The sequence below is a fragment of the Neovison vison genome, chromosome 6 (genome assembly GCF_020171115.1).
Source record: "Neovison vison isolate M4711 chromosome 6, ASM_NN_V1, whole genome shotgun sequence".
In the NCBI taxonomy this organism is placed as follows: domain Eukaryota; kingdom Metazoa; phylum Chordata; class Mammalia; order Carnivora; family Mustelidae; genus Neogale; species Neogale vison.
The window spans coordinates 217490243-217510355 of record NC_058096.1 but is presented as its reverse complement, the minus strand read 5'-3'; the positions used below and the strand labels follow the sequence as shown (position 1 = coordinate 217510355).

General features: G+C 41.4%; 1 protein-coding gene across 1 annotated transcript in view; it reads left to right on the top strand.

Annotated features, from left to right (window-relative positions):
- Positions 1–16074, top strand: part of LOC122909775 (zinc finger protein 177-like) — a 31744-nt gene extending 15670 nt beyond the window's left edge. Inside the window, exons 2-6 of the mRNA XM_044254301.1 lie at positions 11176–11261; positions 11890–12016; positions 12455–12547; positions 13045–13127; positions 13664–16074. Of these exons, the coding sequence (XP_044110236.1) occupies positions 11229–11261; positions 11890–12016; positions 12455–12547; positions 13045–13127; positions 13664–14770 (1443 nt within the window). The 5' untranslated portion in view covers positions 11176–11228 and the 3' untranslated portion in view covers positions 14771–16074. The remainder of the gene's footprint in view (positions 1–11175; positions 11262–11889; positions 12017–12454; positions 12548–13044; positions 13128–13663) is intronic.
- Positions 16075–20113: the final 4039 nt, after the last annotated feature.

Sequence of the window (20113 nt, the reverse complement as noted above, 5' to 3'; positions counted from 1 at the left end):
CCCCTCTCTATGGGGTTGTGCATGTTTCTTCCCATTTCTTCGCCAGGGTCGTATTTAGAGGTAAAGTTGTGGGGTCATGTGTAGTATGTCCAATGGTATTGTCAACCACCCCAGTCCATGGGGCTTGGTCTGTTTTGAACTTTCAGAGTGTTTCTTTTCCATCCAGCAAGCTGTAGATCTCTTTGGTTTTCAGATAATTTACCTGTTAGATTCTTGGATGTTTACATTATAACAGTCATGTCATCTGTGAATAATGACAGGTTTATTCTTCCTCTGTAATCTTACAACCTGTTACGTCTCCCTATCCTTGTCCCCCTGACCCCATCCCACATTTTCCCTAACACTCCCTAATACACAACACTGGCTAAGACTTCAAACTCGACTAGAGGAGCCACCAGTGCCTTTCTCTGTGTCTCAAAGGCCCTCTGCTTATCGCTAGGAAGTTAGATGTTTGTGGGGGGGAGGGGGAAACAACCCTATCCCAGGACCCTGAGATCATGACCTGAGGTGAAGTCTAGAGTGGGATGCTCAACCAACTGAGCCATGCAGACACCCCTTGAACTGTGTTTGTTTTATAGAATTGGCTAAGATTATTTTTAAGTTCTGTGAAATGTTGACTATTGCAAGACATTTATACTGTGTCACTGAGATGATCATAGTTTTCTTTGATCTATGAATTAGACAAATATTAGTAGATTTTCTGTTAAGCATCTCTTATATTCCTGGATTAAATGCAACTTGGGGGACGCCTGGATGGCGCAGTTGGTTAAACGACTGCCTCCGGCTCAGGGCGTGATCCTGGAGTCCCGGGATCGAGTCCCACATCAGGCTCCCAGCTCCATGGGGAGTCTGCTTCGCTCTCTGACCTTCTCCTCGCTCATTCTCTCTCTCACTGTCTCTCTCTCTCAAATAAATAAAATAAAATCTTTAAAAAAAAAAATCTTTAAAAAAAAATGCAACTTGGTTTTGATGTATTAACGTCATTTATTGATGTATTTGGTTTGAACTTTAGGTTGTTTATATCTGTTCATTAATGAGATTGCCCATCATTTAGGTTTTTTTTTACTATGGCTGTGTAATGCTTACTGTCAACATTATACCAGTCACAAAGAATGTTCTTCCCTTTAATACCTTTAGTCAAGGTAATCCCTTTGAGTAACACAGACTGTTTTGTGAAGTTGTTTAAAAAAGAGGCGTATCCGTTTCCTCCTCCTTTCTCCCTTGCGATAATTGTATAAGGTATTGTAATAGAATAATCAGAATGCAAACGTGACATTTTGGGGTCATGCAGAATTCTGGAGTTTTGCATGATGCCTAAATTTCTAAATAAAACCTTCTAAATATATAACTCTTTCTTTATAGAGTCAGTAAGTTACTGTCTCTACTAATGTGTAGTAATATACAAATATGTGATGTAACCAGAGTCTTCATGAGTATGTCTGATTCCTGAAAAATTTTGAGTCCGATTGGAATTCTCTCCTCTTCAAATGGCAGAACCAACTTATACAATCCAAGCCTAGTGGGGTTTTTTGTGTGGTGAAATTTAAATGCCTAGCTCTTCATTTTGTTTTATATTTTGTTTTGTTTTAAGATATCTGTCCAGGCAGTAAGTTTCTGGGGCTGGAGAGGTGAGAAATCTCTCTGAGGAGGTCAGCAATAGCCCCAGTTATTTCAAGTTTTTCTGCATTTTTTTTATTGTGATGAAAAATATATATAACAAGGGGTGCTTGGGTGGCTCAGTTGTTTGGGTGTCTGACTCTTGATTGTTGGCTCAGGTCTTGATCTCAGAGTTGTGAGTTCAGGCCCCACCTTGGGTTCCATGCTGCATGTGGATCCTACTTTAAAATACATACATACATACACGTGTGTATACATCTGTGTGTGTGTGCATGTATGTGTGTACACATGTATCACGTTATAAATGTGTGTTATATACATATATATGAACACATAAAATTTGCCATTATAAGCATTTTAAACATAAAATTCAATGGCATTAATGACATTCACAATGTTGTATAGCCCTCACTGCCTGGTTCATTTTTTGTAATTTTAATACTACTTGGTTTGTTTATTTCTGTAGAGGCATTTTTTGTAAATTTTATGTCTCAAGAAATTGATGGATTTCCTGTGAGTTTTGAGCTCGATTGGCAAAATTAATCATAATATTTTATATGTTTAATCTCTGTAGCATTTATAATTGTATGGGGGGGGTGTTTAATTTTCTTTGAGCCTTCTCCCTTCTTGAATAATCTTGCATGATTTCTTCCTATTTTATTAATTTCAAAGGGCCAAAATTTTTTTTTTGCTTGATTGATCTCTACTTTTTTTTTTTAATTTATTTACTTTAGAGAATGCACAAGTGGGAGGAGCAAAAGGCAGAGGGTGAGAGAATCTCAAGCGTACTCTACGCTCAGTGTGGAGCCCAGACAGGGCTCCATCTCACGACCCTAAGATCATAGTCTGAGCTGAAACTAAGAGTTGTTGGCTGCTTTATTGACTGCACCACCCAGGTATCCCTACTTTTTGTTTTCTAGTTCTTTTTTTTCTTTTCCTATCTTTTTTCCTTTAACTTTTCTTCTTTTGGGATTTTTTTCTCAATTCTTTAACTGGAAACTTAGATTAATTCTTCACTTTTCTCTAATGTAAATATATAAAGCCTACTTTTTTTTTTTTTCTAAGGCCTGCTTTAGCTGCAGCTTACAAGATTTGGTAGTTAGAATTGATCGATAATCATAGTATTACATATTTTCTAATTCCAGTTTAATTTATCAATTATATATTTTATTCATGAGTTACTCATAAAGATGATGTTCTCTAAACTCCAACTGTATGGCTTTTAGTATTAGATCAAACCATATGAACCTGCTAAGTTTCCACCATTTTTTTATCTACAGAAATGGCAGTGTTGGGGCGCCTGGGTAGCTCAGTTGGTTTAGCGTCTACCTTTGGCTCAGGTCGTGATCCCAGGATCCTGGGATCAAGCCCCACATCAGGCTCCTTGCTCAGTGGGGAGCCTGCTTCTCCCTCTCCCTCTACCTGCCACTTGCCCTGCTTTTTGCTCACTTGCGCTCTCTCTCTGTGCCAGATAAATAAATAAAATCTTTTTAAAAATAAATAAATAAATGTCAGTGTCCTATGGCTCAACATAATAGTCTTCTTTTTTAACTGAATTTCATTTTGGTCAAGGAACACATCTGTATATAAATCCCTCAGAAGCTTTTTTTTTTTTTAAAGATTTTATTTATTTATCAGAGAGAGAGAGGGAGAGAGAGCGAGCACAGGCAGACAGAATGGCAGGCAGAGGCAGAGGGAGAAGCAGGCTCCCCGCTGAGTAAGGAGCCCGATGTGGGACTCGATCCCAGGATGCTGGGACCATGACCTGAGCCGAAGGCAGCTGCTTAACCAACTGAGCCACCCAGGCGTCCCCCTCAGAAGCTTTAAAACTAGTGCTCACATAACAAATAGCATGGAGGACAAGGGGTGTTAGAGAGGAGAAGGGAGTTGGGATAAATTGGAAGGGGAGGTGAACCACAAGAAACTATGGACTCTGAAAAACAATCTGAGGGGTTGGAAATGGCGAGGGGGTGGGAGGTTGGGGTACCAGGTGGTGGGTATTATAGAGGGCACGGATTGCATGGAGCACTGGGTGTGGGTGTGGTGAAAAAATAATGAATACTGTTTTTCTGAAAATAAATAAATTGAAAAAAAAAACTAGTGCTCACATCACAGCATATATACTAAAATTGAAAGCTTTAAGACTAGCTGTATATTATAGGAAGAGAGCTAGTTTTTATAAATACTCCACTTGTGCTTGAAAAAAATATGTGTATTCTCCATTTATTGAGTGTAGTGTTTGTGTTTTAGGTGTGAAAGGGTCCGTGGACAAAAGGACGAGACCGATACAAAGCGAAAGTTAAGCAGGGCTTTATTTCGTGCCAAGCATCAAAAACCAGAACCGAACGTTGGGGGTCACCTTTCACAAAGGAAAGTGACAACCTTCTATTCTCATAGGCTAGTTTTTATAGAGTAAAAGCCACATAGTTGAGCCTGGCCAATGAGAATGCAGCGCACAGAAAACGTCACACAATCATGCTGGGTTTCATACTGGCAGCCAATTAGATTACATTTTACCCCATGATAGTCACTTAACTCAGCCTATGACCTCGGCTAGAATTAGCGTCTTGGTCTGGTGTCCAAAGGGCGGGGGCTCACACTCCCTGGTGGGTACTATGTGCGCTTTTACTTGATTGGACACCACCACCTGGCTGAACATGTCCTTGACGGATAGGGAGGTAGTACGTGCGCTTTCCCTTGATTGGACGTTCCTATCTGGCCGGACACGTCTTGGTGGTATCTGGACTCCGTTATCTCTGGTCAGCCTGACATGTCCTGGTATCTGTGCTCTGTTATTGGGACTATTTGGCTGTGTTCACCAGTCAGCCGTATTTCACCGGTTTTGTTTTTAAGCACTTTCTCCCTGGGGGAAGGGGTAGGTTCAATCTAAGTTCACTACCTATATATCGGGGATGGCTATTCTATGGGGGTGAAGCCAGTACTGACCAAATTGGCCCTTACAGGTGAAGCTTGTTCATTTTATTATTCAGATCTTTACATCCTCTTCCCCGCCCCCCCCACTGACCTCTACATCACTGACAGTAATATGTTGGTTTTTTTTTTTTTTTAAGATTTTACTTATTTATTTGACAGAGAGAAGTCACAAGTAGACGGTGTTAGGGTCCGTGATCAAAGGAACGAGACTGATACAAAGCGAAGGTCAAGCAAAACTTTATTTCGTGCCAAGCATCAGGAATCAAACAACCAGTCAGAGCTACCTCTTACGAAAAGGCGGTGACGATGAACCCAACAAGGTCACTTCCAAGAAGGCCACTCTGGACAAGGCCGCTCTAGATGACGCTGCTGCTCCGCAGATGAGGCCGCTCCATGATTGGAGCCGTTCCCAAGAAGAGGCCACTCCCAAGACAAGGCCACTGCTCAATGAAGTTGCTCCCCGGACAAGGCCGCTCCCAAGAAGAGGCTGTTCTGGACAAGACCATTTCCTGGATGAGGCCACTCCCAATGACGAAGAAGCAACAATGACAAGGAGGACAACCCAGATGACACAGACTCTGCTCCCCACGATGCTACTCTGACCAGGCTTCCACCCGGAGGAAGCCACCACTGCGGACAAGGCCACTTGTGGCTCGGGGTGGCGAGGCATTTTGCAGCGAGGCTGCTGGTGTCTAGGGGCCATTGGCATCTCAGGGCTGCTTACGCCTCCAGACCGCTGGCATCTAGGGGCTGCAGGTGTCAGGACCGACTGCTGGCATCTAGGGTCTGTAGGCATCAGGACCGCAGGCGTCGAGGGACCACTGACAACTGGACCGCAGATGTCTCAGGACCGCAGGCGTCGAGGGACCGCTGACAACTGGACCACAGGCGTCTCAGGACCGCAGGCGTCGAGGGACCGCTGACAACTGGACCGCAGATGTCTCAGGACCGCAGGCGTCGAGGGACCGCTGACAACTGGACCGCAGATGTCTCAGGACCGCAGGTGTCGAGGGACCGCTGACAACTGGACTGGGGCTGCCGCTGGAGGCTGGAGGCTGGAGGCTGCAGGCGGCAGCGCTCGGGGCCGCCGCCAGAGGCTGCAGGCGGCGGCGCTCGGGGCCGCCGCCGGAGGCTGCAGGCTGCAGGCGGTGGCGCTCGGGGCCGCCGCCGGAGGCTGGAGGCTGCAGGTGGCGGCGCTCCGGGCCGCCGCCGGAGGCTGCAGGCGGCGGCGCTCGGGGCCGCCGCCGGAGGCTAGACCGCCGGAAGCTGGAAGCTGCAGGCGGCTCGAGGCTGCAGGCGGCGGCTTGGGGCCCGGGTGAGACTGGAGACTGCAAACATGGTTGTAGCTCTTACAAGAGCTGTTACAGCTCTTCTATTCACCGTTGACTCGCCTGCTCTCCGCCGACTTCACCGCTCTCTGCCGACTTCACCGCTCTCCGCCGACTTCACCGCTCCTGTAGCAGCCGCTGCTCTCCTGCAGCAGCCCCCCCTTGACAGCCTGGCAGAGTAACCTTTATGGGGGTGGTTAAGCCCCGCCCCTACACAGGTGGCCAATTGAATTCCAATTTTCCCAGTGGATATACATACGGCTTACTGATTGGATGTCTCCACGCAGTCTGCCCCACCCTTACATTCAGGGTCCACAAGCAAGTTCCTCTGGGAGGGGCAGACCCTTACAGACGGAGAGGCAGGCAGAGAGAGAGAGGGAAGCAGGCTCCCTGCTGACCAGAGAGCCCGATGTGGGACTCGATCCCAGGACCCTGAGATCATGACCTGAGCCGAAGGCAGTGGCTTAACCCACTGAGCCACCCAGGCGCCCTGACAGTAGTATGTTAAAGTCTTCAGCATTGATGGTGATTTGTGTATTTCTCCTTTAATTCTCTTAGCTTTTATGATGGTGTGAGTCTGCACAACTTCAGAATCTTTATATATGTCTAGTGAATTGAACCTCTTCTAATGTAGTTGTCTTTCATAATGCCTTTTGTTTTAAAATGTGTGAAATCAAGAGGCACTTAGGTGACTCAGTCAGTTAAGCATCCAACTCTTGGTTTCAGCTCAGGTGTTGATCTCACGTTTTTGAGTTCAAGCCCCATGTTGGGTTCCATACTGGGCATGGAGCCTATGTTTTTGTTTTGTTGTTTTTTTTTTTAAGTGTGAAAATAAACAATTTTGGTTAATATATATTTGCCTGGTGTATCATTTTTATTTTTGAGATTCAGTCTTTCTGGTTTATTTTTTAAAGATTTTATTTATTTATTTATTTATTTATTTGTCAGAGAGAGAGCGCAAGCAGGCAGAGCAGCAGGCAGAGGCAGAGAGAGAGAAGCAGGCTCCCTGCTGAGCAAAGAGCCCAACTTGGGATCCCAGGACCCTGGGATCATGAGCTGAAGGCATTGGCTTGACCAACTGAGCCACACAGGTGTCCCATCAGTCTTTCTGGTTTTGTTTTGGTTTTTTTAAAGATTTTATTTATTTATTAGAGAGAGCCCAAGCAGGGGGAGCACCAGAGGGACCCGGAGAACAGGTTCCCCACTGAACAGAGAGCCCAGCATGAAGCTAGATCCCAGGACTCTGGGATCGTGACCTCAGCCAAAGGCAGATGTGTAACTGACTGAGCCACCCAGATGCTCTTGTTTTGGTTTTAAATGCATCTCATGAAATAGCATAGAGCTGGAATTCATCTTAATCTAACATGTCAATCTTTGTTTTTAAACTGTAGAGTTTAATCCATTTACTTGTATATTAATTGTGATTATTGATATCCATATTTTCTACTGTCTTGCATTGTGCTTTTTACTTTACCTGCTTATTTTTGTTTCTTTTCTCTGCTTATATATATTTTCCTTACTTTTGGAATAATTGAGGGTTGGGGGGGTTTGTTCCATTTTTTTCTTCTAGACTGTGAGTTAAACCTGTGAGTCCATTCACTTAGTGGTCACCCTAGTATCTTTATCAGGCACACTTAAAGTCAAAAGCTAATCAACATCTCTATTCTGTTCTTCAAGAATACAAGTAGCATAATGGGGCGCCTAGGTGGCTCAGTGGGTTGAGCCGGTGCCTTCGGCTCAGGTCATGATCTCAGGGTCCTGGGATCGAGTCCCGCATCGGGCTCTCTGCTCGGCAGGGAGCCTGCTTCCCTCTCTCTCTCTCTGCCTGCCTCTCTGTCTGCTTGTGATCTCTGTCTGTCAAATAAACAAATAAAATCTAAAAAAAAAAAAAAAAAGATGGGGCGCCTGGGTGGCTCAGTGGGTTAAAGCCTCTGCCTTCAGCTCAGGTCATGATCCCAGGGTCCTGGGATCGAGCCCCACATCAGGCTCTCTGCTCAGCAGGGAGCCTGCTTTCTCCTCTCTCTCTCTGCCTTCCTCTCTGCCTACTTGTGATATCTGTCAAATAAATAAATAAAATCTTAAAAAAAAAAAAAAAAGAATACAAGTAGCATAAAACTGCAGTCATCTCCTTCCAAATTTATGTGTTTTTTTATTATTCAGTATTAGGATTCTAGCTTGCTTTTCCTTCTCACAAATTAGACTGTTATTACCATTTTATATGATCAAGGTTCATTTACTTTACATGTTGCGTCCCCCAATAATGGGTCCATGGTCAAAGGAGCGAGACTAATAAACAGCGAAGGTCAAGCAAAGCTTTATTTCACGCCAAGCATCAAGAATCAAACCTACCGCCAAACAGACCGTCGGGGACCCCTCTCTGCCTTACAGACTACCTTTTAAGGGCAAAGGCCATGTGGTTGGACCTGGCCACGCACAGGTGGCCAATGAAATTGTAATACAGAGAGAAAGCTGCACAGTCATGCTAGGTCACACATAAGTGGCCAATTAATTACAATTTGCCCTATAGTAGACATTTGAACTAGCCTTTTACCTTGGTCAGAATTGGCGCCTAAAAGGCGCCCAGAGGGCGGGGCCCACACTCCTTGGTAGCTAGGGAGACAGTATGTGTGCTCTACTGATTGGATGTCTCCACCTGACCCAACTCATCCCTGCCTTTGGGCTGTTGTCTCCATCTGACTTGACCCACCCTTGTATTTGGGCTTCATTCATTACCTGGGACTGGTTTCCTGGGCTTGCTTTTAAGTAAGTTCCCCTGGTGGGGGGGGGCAGGGTCAATTTAAGTTTTACTGTATAAACAACAAAATGGCTGTTCAACTGAGGTGGGGCCACTCTGGCTAAATAGGCCCTTACATACCCATTTGATTTTTGTTCACTCTACTTTTTTAACATTTCCGTTGCACAAACTCGGAATTTATTTTAGTGATCCTTTGATGGGTAAACTCTCTCAGGTTTTTACTTAAAAATGTCTTTATTTTATCCTTTTAAATTTTTAAGCTTTTCATAGGGAAATTTCAAGCACACATAAGAATAGAACAGTATAGTGAATCCTTATGTTGGCAACACTCAGCTTTGATATTTATCAATATTTTACCAATTTTGGATCATCATAGGCTGACTGTTTAATACACTATCCACATATGGCTATTTATATTTAAATTTAAATTTAAATTCTAACACTAGCTTCATTTCAAGCGCTCAACAGCCTTATGCGAGTGGTGGCTCCTGTACTATTGAGGTAATAGTGTTGAGATAGTGCTAGTGGCCTGTCCACCTGCTTCTCTCTTTTTTTTTTTTCTGGAGGGTTTTTTTAAATAACACATTGTAGATATCATGTCCTTTCATCAGTAAATACTTAAGTATGAATCTGTAGCTGGTACATACCACCATAGCGTTTTCTCACCTGGCAGACTCCAGAGTTCCCTGATTGTCTCCAGAATATCTTTTTACAGTTGGTTTGCTCAAGTCAGGATCCTATCAGAGCTCCCACATTGTTTTTTGAGGTATAGATCTCTTAAGTACCTGTTTCATCTCCCTTTTTCCTTTTTTTGTTAATCAACTAATTGGAGATACTAAGTCATTTGTCTTTAAAGTGTTCTGCATTGTAGATTTGGCTGATTGCTGCATCTTGGTGTTTAACTTGTTTATCTCTGTATTTCCTGTTGAAAGTCTAGTCTAGAAGCTTGGCTAGATTTAGGCTTAACGGGAAGTTTTTAGCATTATCACAGTACTGAGCCACTCAGGTGCCCCTTCATGATGTCATTTTAACAGGTCCCTCAGTCCTTCCTCTTTCCTCTTTTTATAAACTGCTAATGTGAAAGGATTTGTCAGGGTTTTTTTTTTGGCAAAAATACTTCACAGATGGTACTGTTTCTTCTTATATCATATCAGAACTTCCGTGATCAGATACCTTCATATCTTGAAAGATGAAAGGCCAAGGAATAGGTCCAGATCAAAGAAGAGTAAAGAACCATGGTTTGAGGGCATGGTCCTGTATGGGAAATTTACAAAATGATTGCTATAAAGGACATTATTGGGCCAGTTAGTGAAATGCTGCATATGGAGTGTTAAATCCATATTAAATAGTCCTGATTTTGCTCATTGTGGTTACATTGGAGAATATCCAAGTTCGGGTGTCACTCTGAAGTACAGAGGAGAAAAGGGTCATGACATCTGCTGTTTTCCCTGGAATAGACTTTTCTTAACATTCTTGCTGAAACAGAGAGGGAACACAGGGGTAGAGAGAGAAAGCAAACTTTAATGGTGAAGAGTCTGTGGAAGTTCATGTTCACACCATTATTTTTTTTCAGTTTGAAAGTTTTTTCAGAATTAAAAGTCAGAAATAAACATCCCCATTTACTTTTCACCTAATAACTTAGTAGCTGTTGGTTGTCATTGCCATGATCCATTAATGTACTAGTGCTTTAGAAATGGTGACTTTCTGACTCTAGCGTTTTCTTTATGATAAACGAGGCTTCTTATAAAGCTTGTATGATTCTTCTGTAAAGAACTTCGCCTCATTACAGCAGTTTGGAAATCATAAAAATATTTTTCACAAAAGAGAGAGGGATATATGCTTGATTCTTTCCTTTCGGAATTTTCAGAATTATGAGTTGATAGCCTGGCCTCCTCCAATGCTGACCAGTAGGGTTTTTTTTTTTTTTTAAATATCGTTATGAACTCATTATTTTGTTTTAGATTTGATGATTTCAACATATTGCAGTCATTATTTTGTAAACTGTTCCATCTTAAGCCAAGGAGAGCTATTTTTTTTTTTAATTTCCTCCTTTGTCTTTTTGATACAACCCCATTAGCTTTTGTTGGGTTTCTTGCTTTCTGCTATATGATGTTTCAGACTCACCTTGAACATTTCCTGTTCTACACTGGACTCAGCTGTTTCTCAAATGAGCCCCCTTGTTTCTTTCCTGGGCAAATGACATTTAGAGGCATGGTGGTTTTAGGAAGGCTCATTGCTTCTCACAGTGCCTTTTGACTCTAGACATTTTTAGTAGTTCAGTCTAGAAAAAAAGTGTAAAAGCTAAAAATAAATACTATATTCCTGATTCCTACTTGTTCTAGGATAGGAGAGTAAAATCCTAACAGGGATCTGTGGGTTTGTGTGTATGTGTTTGTGTGTGTGTGTGTGTGTGTGTGTGTGTGTCTGTGTGTCTGTGTGTGTGTGTGTGTGTTCCTTCTGAAGCTAGTATGTGGAAGCTTCTAGGGTGTAAGTGTTGAATATCTGTCCAACCCAGACTCTGGTGGCTTCTTTCTTCTCTAGGTCTGCTTGCTTAGAACCCTGTCTGGTAAGGAGGGAGACACACAGGAGGAAGAATGGCTGCAGGATTTCTGACAACCGGGTCACAGGTATACAGGAAATTATTCTCTTTCCAAAAAACATTGCTGTTCCCAAAGGAGACATCTCTTGCCCCTGACCTACAGTTTCAACTGAGCTGGCCTCAGTCTTCCCCACTTCTCTGGGCCTCTTAGAATGAGATAAAGAATACAGTAGGAAAGACTTCTGTTGCTACATCATTTGTTAATTTCTTTTTTTTTCCAAGATCTTCCTCCAAGTTGAGTATTGGTTCCATATTCTGCTGGGTGCTGTGCAGGACAAGAGAGATTTTTCACTAGGAAAATCATTCATTTTCCAAGTATTTTTCTCATCCTGCTGTACAGTCAATCTGTACTCAATCTTGGCTAAGACTGGAAGAGTCCTCACAACCTAGTGGTGGGAAGAGCAGGTCAACTATTATAGACAGGGTGCTTAAAGCATGAGTCTGGATGAGATGATCCAGGCAGGGAGAGCAAAAGAGGAGAGTTCCAAGATCTGAGCCTTGAGTCTCAGTTAATGAGATCCTGGGAGGCCTCTGAAGCACCTGCAGGCCTGCTGTGTGCTAGTCTCTTTCCCCAGTGCTGGCAGCCTCTCCACCATTCTTTTCCTACGTTGTTAGAGACAAGCCTTGCCTGAGCCACAATGCATGTGATGTTTCAGGATTCAGTGACCTTTGAGGAGGTGGCAGTGGACTTCTCCCAAGAGGAGTGGGCACTGTTGGACCCTGCTCAGAAAACCCTGTACAGAGACGTGATGCTGGAGAACTACAGGAACCTGGCTTCCGTGGGTAAGACTGGCCTCATTCCTTCATTCTCTCATTTCTTCATGCAGCAGATGGTCCTTCCTCACATACCATGTTCTAGGATATGTGAAAAGAATGACAATACATGGTAAAGACAAAAAGAATAGCTTCTGCCCTTGTGGGGCAGTCTCATGGCATTCCATAAAAAACACACTGATTTCATTTTCATTATTATTGTAAAATTTAGGTGATTTGCGGTATGTCTCTGCTCTTGGACTTGGATTCCGAGGGTTAGTTCCCTGTGGATAGGACATCTGTTTTGGGGACCTTGTAAAAGAGCTCAGATCTGATTCTTTGGTCACTCCTGAAGTTTTACTTGTTTATCTTCAGAATCCCTTAATATCAAAGTATTGGAATCAGTTTTGTGGACAGATTTCTTGTCCTTCACAGCTCCCCACCTCATGTGTCTTTCTCCGTGAGCAGGATACCCTCTCTGCAAACACAGTCTGATCACGGAGATGGAGCAGGAAGTGCTGGGAACAGAGGAGGGGGCAATTCTCCAAGGTGCCTTTACAGGTGAGCCCCAAGCAGAAAGGAGTCATTATGTGGAGGAGACTTGGTGGGGGATGGTCCATTTAGGCCTGTCAGTTTGTGGAAGAACCAGCCCATTATGTGAGCTTTCTGTCTTTCACCATCTTGCCTTTCATTCACGTTTTCATGTGGTCTCAGAGAAAAAGCTGTTTTAATTCCTCTTTAAATTTGACATTTCCTTGAATACTTTTTGTTCCATTTTCCCTACTTTGCTTTCCAGATAATACACTCTCCTATTATTTCAAACCTCCAGAATCCTTTCTAAATGAAATACTTCCCATTTCCATTGCTTGTTCTTACCATTAGCATCTTTTCCCAGAGCCAACTTCCTAGAACAGGTCCTCTGGTCACAGGTTATATCTTCTCTTTCACATTTCCTTTCCATATTTAGTGTTCCTGAAAACAATTCATAGGGTGCCCACCTCCTTTTTTCTGTTATCCCTACTTTTTATCCCAATAGTTTCAAAAATTTTCAATTTCAGATTGGGATATTCAACTGAAATCAAAAGATGGTATTCCTCTGAAGAATGCTCCTGGGGGGAAAACTTGCAATAGCATAAAAACGGTAAGATTCACCAGGAATGATTTCTGATTATTTTTAAAGTAGGAGAAGTCTTTGATGCTATTGAGTTAAAGCACCAGCTTCCAAATGAGGCGAGACAGTGAGGCAGGTAGCATTCACTCACCAGAAAGCCGTCTCAGAAACATCTTCCTGAATCTCATAAAATTAGAGAAATCTCTAAACCAAGCTCAACATTTGCTGCCCCACAGAGAATACCAAAAAGTAAACATTTATTTAAATGTGATTCCATTGTTAAGTATTTAATACATGGTTAATTCATTTCTTCACTCATTATTGACAAAATTCTGTATATAGGATCCCCTTTGTTAGGAATGATGGAGTCCTGGGTTAGAGCATTCAGTTGATTCAACTTGAAGGAACTAATGGGGGGGGAAAAATCACATACATGCACTGAAAATAATAAAAATGTCAGTCATAATCATGTACTTCCTATGTATGGCAGAATCCACACAGAAGAGAATTCCCATGAGTGTAAAGAAAGTGAGAAAGTCTTTAGTTGCCACTTACTTGTTCTGCAGGTACCAACTCAACCTGGCAAGAAACCCTTGGAATTTGATCATTGTGGAAAATTCTTCAGAAAGAACTATCACTTTATATGTACAAGATATTGTGAGGGAGAGAAATGCTTCAATTATAAAGAATATGGGAAGGACCTTGGCCACCTCTCAACTCTTAGCAGTCATGTAAGTACTCACAGTGGAGAGAAAACTTGTGAGTTTAATAATTGCGGCAAAGCTTTCCATCAAGAGGCATCCCTTAGGAAATGCTTAAGGACTCTCACAGGAGAGAAATCTCATCCATGTAATCAGTATCTTAGGTCCTTCAGCTTACACCCTTCCTTTTCAGTACATGTGCAAATACCTGCTGGAGAGGAATTCTGTGAATGCCATGATCATGGAGAACGAGCCTCCCTTGGTGTCCACAAAACAATGTATACCATGGAGGAAAGCTCAGAATGTAAGGAGCACGGAAAAGCGTTCACCAGCTCTTCGTCCCTTCAGAAATGTGTGAGACCTCGTGCCAGAGAGAAGCCTTATGAATGTGGCGACTGTGGGAAAGCCTTCATTTTTCAGTCTTCCCTTAAAAAGCATGTGAGATCTCACACGGGAGAGAAACCGTATGAGTGTAATCACTGCGGAAAATCCTTCAGCCAGAGCTCTCATCTTAATGTGCACAAAAGGACTCACACTGGAGAGAAACCCTATGACTGTAAGGAATGTGGCAAGGCTTTCACTGTTCCTTCATCCCTTCAGAAGCATATGAGAACCCACACTGGAGAGAAACCCTACGAATGCAGCGACTGTGGGAAAGCCTTCATTGATCAGTCATCCCTTAAGAAACACACACGGTCTCACACTGGAGAGAAACCTTACGAGTGTAGTCAGTGTGGAAAATCCTTCAGCACAGGCTCTTACCTCATTGTGCACAAGAGAACTCATACTGGAGAGAAAACCTATGAGTGTAAAGACTGTGGGAAGGCCTTTAGGAATTCCTCGTGCCTAAGGGTACACGTGAGAACTCACACAGGAGAGAAGCCCTATCAATGCATTCAGTGTGGAAAGGCATTCAGCACCAGCACTAACCTTATAATGCACAAGCGAATACATACTGGGCAGAAAGTATAAGTGAAATGACTACAGGAAAGCCTTTCTTGGACCTTTACTCCTCATTCCTCATTTTAGAACTCACACAAGAGCAGCCCTGCTGGGACCGATGTAGAAAGCCCAGGCACAACTCTTGACTTCCGCTATACTGGGAACAATCTTACGAATGTTATCGTTCTGTGATTGTCTTTATCAGTGAGTGTCTCATCCTGAAAGTGTGACAACTTGTTAACTGATGAGAATTAAAGGTTATATGGCACTCTAAATGCTCCCTAGTCTATACCACAAAATTTAGATAAATAATGTTTTCACCATAATTTAGTACTAAATGTGGTCCAATCCTCATCAAGATGTCTTGGACCTGTAGGTTATTTAGAAATGGATTTTTAATGTGCAGACTCTGCATATTTTAGTTATTTTTGGTAGATTTCTAATTTAATTGGATTATACACAGATGCGTGGTCTTTATGATGTAGATTCTGTATGACATTATTTAAAACAAAATTATTGGAGACTTGCTGTGTGGCCCAGTGTGTCGGATACAGCGAGTATGCCCAGATCCATTCCTCCTTCCCTTTCCTAAAGTAACAAAACTATAGTTATATTCAAGTTGGCAGTGTGAACAATTTTTTAAGGAACTCTCTCAACTTACTTTGCTGCTTTGAGCCCCCATAAGCTCTTGGTTCTGGTCAGTGAGAAATAGGTAGAGGTCACTACTCGTGGGTTCTAAAGAAGCTGTGGCAATGGGAGTATCTCAGTTGGCATCTTCTCTTCAACATTTGCCCTGTGTCTCATCTCTTTTTCTTTCCTAGAAAATAGACCAAGAGGATGATAGTCAGAGGCTACTGATTATACCACAGGGATATACAGTATCATTTGGCTGTACCAACCTCGGGTTGCTTATTTCTGGGCTTCATCTAACACAAGAAAAATAAACTAACTGATGTAAACCACTCTGCGGGGAGCTTCTGTTTCAAGGGATTTCAGTTAACTGAGAATATCTCCTATGTGGTCAAGTCTTAGGAATCTTTTAAATATGGTTGGAAGCAATGCCTATTCTGTAATTATTCAGTATGATCAGTGTGTCTGATGTATGAATCTTTTGTTTTTAAAATTTTTATTATTACAAACCTCTCCTCAATTGTTCTTTATTGAGAGACGTATGTTAAATGTGTCACTATTACTGGGGGTAGTCAGATTGTTGTGTTTTTTTTTTTTTTAATTCTGTCTTACTTTTAGGCACTATAGCTAGATGCATACAAATGTGGTCATTTTATATTTCTTTTTTTAAGATTTTATTGTTACTTATTTATTAGAGAGCACGCACAGGAGGGTGAGGGGCAGGGGGAGAAGCAGGGTCTCTGCTGAGCTGGGAGCCCAATGTAGGGCTCGATCCTGGAATCATGACCTGAGTCGAAGGCAGATGCTTAACAGACTGAGCCACCCAGGTGCCCCTCATTTTATATTTCTGATAAATTGTCCTTTCATTCTTTTTTTTTTAAGATTTTATTTATTTATTTGTCAGAGGGAGAGCGAGAAAGCAAGCACAGGCAGGCAGAGGCAGAGGGAGAAGCAGGCTCCCTGCTGAGCAAGAAGCCCGATGTGGGACTCAATCCCAGGACACTGGGATCATGACCTGAGTCGAAGGCAGCTGCTTAACCAACTGAGCCACCCAGGCGTCCCTCATTCTTTTTTTTTAAGGTTTATTTGTTTATTAGAGAGAGAGAAAGCATGAACAGTGGGGAAGCAGACTCTCCACTGAGCAGGGAACCTGATGTGGGACTCGATCCCAGAACCCCAGGATCCCAGGATCCCTTTGGGATCATGACCTAAGCCGAAGGCAAACACTTAACCAACTGAGCCACCCAGGGACCCTTGTCCTTTCATTCTTATATTCTCCCCCACTTTGCTGCCCTAATAATGTTTTAATTCACTTGGTATAAATGCAAACAATTGACTTAGCTGATAACATTTTCTCCTTACCAGTATGTGAGGACAACCAGAAATGACTTACCTCTCCTCAGCACTGTGGAGTGGTGGTCCCTGCAACACCAAGGGGGAACTCCTCAGCCACTACATCTCCTGTGGGGGCCAAAGAGATCAGGAGGTCCTCAGCAGCCATCACGTATGCCCCTGTTATTCCTCACTTTGCTTCTGTTGTGATTTGTTCCCCTGCCTACCTGGTTTGAGATAAGATCCATGTTTCACGAAAAAGGGAAAAGAGTAAGAACATTTTTCCCTGCTCCCCTTAAAAAATCTCGGGAGGTTTCTCAACTCAAACCCATTTGTAAATCTCCTGGTCAATGTACGTGGGCTCTCGAGTGCCACTGCCTATCAACATGTAAGAGCATCTTCTTGAAAACCGAATGTTATAAGATTGGGATTCCCCCATATTGCTCTCTTGGAGAGAGATTCCAGTCCCTCTGAGGTTGAAAGGCACAGTCTAGAAAGGGAGGGCACTGCGCATAGCAAAGGTCCACTCAATACCATCAGGAGCTTATAGGTAAATACGTAAAGAAAAAAAATAGGGAAAGGTGAGAGACCAGAAGAAAAAAGGGTATAGCAGCAGGGACTCTATGTGACTACAAGTAATCCCTCCCTTCCCAAAGAACAGGAACTTTAAGTCTTCTGTACCAAGCAACTGTCAGGTCTATAAACATAATGTTAGTCTTCAATTGCTTACTCATTTAAAAATGATAACGAAAAATAAACCCATAGATACAGGGGAGAAAACAAAAGGTAAAGTAAATTATGTACATTTCCAACATTTAATATAGATATGTATATATGTAAATTATAAATATATACTACACACAACTAAACTAAAACAAAGTTCCATAATTTGAATCAATTGAAAACTTAGTTATATATTAAGGTTTATATGTTAAAAACTTACATAAGTTTTATATATAACTATATATGCAACAAATAAGCAACAAAATTTATATATTAAAAAATTTACATATTACAAAGATAAAAGGGTCACCAAGGCTTTTGCACCTCCACAATTTAAGATCTAAATTAAAGATAACATTGCTAAAATACACTAATTGACAGGGCTTCATAAATTGTTATCAATACTAGGGCTCAAATTATAGCTATACTTGGGGACCCCACTAAATTTAAACATTTCTCCTACAATCAAAAAAATAATTAAAATAGAAGAAAATAGGTGTACCCCACTGTAATTGTAGTAATGTCTCAATTTCCCATAAGTATTGTAACCATCACCCTAAATTATCCCATCTTAATCATCAAGGCCCTGACAACCATGAAAAATAAATTTAAATTAAAGTCTTTGGCTTTATTCCTTGATAAAATGATTCTGTGGATACTTGGTTAAAAAAATTAATATGGCTCAGTAGGTGTTAAAACTGGCTTTCAGGGTTTAAAACTTATTATACAGAGTGGATGGGTGGCTCAGTTAGCTAAGCGAGTGCCTTCAGCTTGGGTCATGATCCTGGGGTACTGGGATCCATCCCACATTGGGCTCCCAGCTTGGCGGGGAGTCTGCTTCTTCCTGACCTTCTCCCGTCTCATGATCTCTCTCTCAAATAAAATCTTAAAAAAAATAAAACTTATTATATAAGCATAATAAAGAAGTACTTATCTCTACTGCTTCTCCACTTAGTAATTCAATTTTGCTTATCTCAAAAATTTAGGATAAATAACTATATCTTATCTTTTGATATTAACCAAGCAAAGAGCAGTCGAGAGTTCCTGAACTATGCAAATGGAACTGCCAGCCATATGTGACAAAGCACTGGAATGTTACTGCTTTCCATCTCTTACTTTATAAAAAAAACAAATGGACCAAAGATCAACCAAAGACAAAACTGCAAAATTCACAGAAGAAAGCATAGGAGGAAAGCTTCTTGACATTGAATTTGGCAATGGTTTCTTAGATGTGATACCAAAAACACTAAAAATCAAAGAAAAAAATAGATAAATTGTAGTTTATCAAAATTAAGATCTTTTGTACTTAAGAGGTCCATCATCAACATTTAAATACGTTTGAACTCCAAAGAACACATCAAAAAAGTGAAAGACAACCCATGGAGTGGTAGAAAATATTTGCAATTCATATATGCAAAAAGAAACTTCCATGCAGCATATATAAATAATTCTTACTAAACAGTGAAAAGACAAATAATTCAATTTTAAAATAGACAAGAGATTTGAAGAGACATTTCTCCAAGGACATAACAAATAGCAACAAATACATGAAAAGTTACCACTAGTCATCAACATCACTGGTAGAAAAATGACCCAAATCACAAGGAGATACCACTTCTTACCATTTAGAATAGCTAATAAAAAAAAAATTAACAAATGACATTGGGAAATAGCTCATGTACTGATGGGTAAAGTATAAAATGGTGCAGCCACTTTGGAAAACAGTCTGATAATACTTCAAAAGGTCAAATATATAATTACTATTTGACCCAGCAATTCCAGTCCTAGATAGATACCTATTAATTCATTTCGTGTGTCAGCTAGACTGTGTCATGAAATACCTAGATAGCTCATTAATGTCATTTTTGGCAGTGCCTTTTGGCATGTTCCAGGAGTTTCGCATTTAAATCAATAGACTAAGCATAGCATATCACCCTCCCCAACATGGACAGATACCATCCAATGCGATTTAGGGCCTGAATGGACGAAAAAGCAGAGGACAACTGTGTTCTCTTTTTCTGTCTGATTGTTGAACTGGGATAGTGATTTTCTCCTGCTCTTGGTATTCCTCTTCTTGGGCTTTGAGACAAGGACTGAAATCTACATTGTGGGCAGTCTGGCTCTGGAGTGTTTGAAAGGTACTACCTACTTTCATAGTTCTCGTAGATTGAGAGATTTCTCAGCTTTCATAGTTATGTAAGTAGTTCCTTATATAAAAAGTCATGTTGTATGTGTATAAGTACGTATAAAGTATGTTGTGTCCATTGTATGTGTGTATATATAATAGATCCTTCTGAGCTCACCATAAATTTCAGGGCTATATGTTCTATTTCTCTGGGGAATTCTAATACAATACCCACGATAAATTAAAATATGTCTGCAGACACACAAAAATATGTGAATGTTCAGAGCAGCAGTACTCATAATACCCACAAAGTGTAAACAACCTAAATGTGCATCAATTGGTAAATATATTAATAACATGTAGTATATCCATACAAAGGAATATCATTCAGCAATTAAAAATGATGCATACTACAACACATATGAACCTTGAAAACATGCTAAGTGAAAAGAAGCTATCAGCAAAGGATTTTATGATTTCATTTACATGAAATGTCCAGAAAAGGCAAATCTTTATTTTTTTTTAAAGATTTTATTTATTTATTTGACAGAGATCACAAGTAG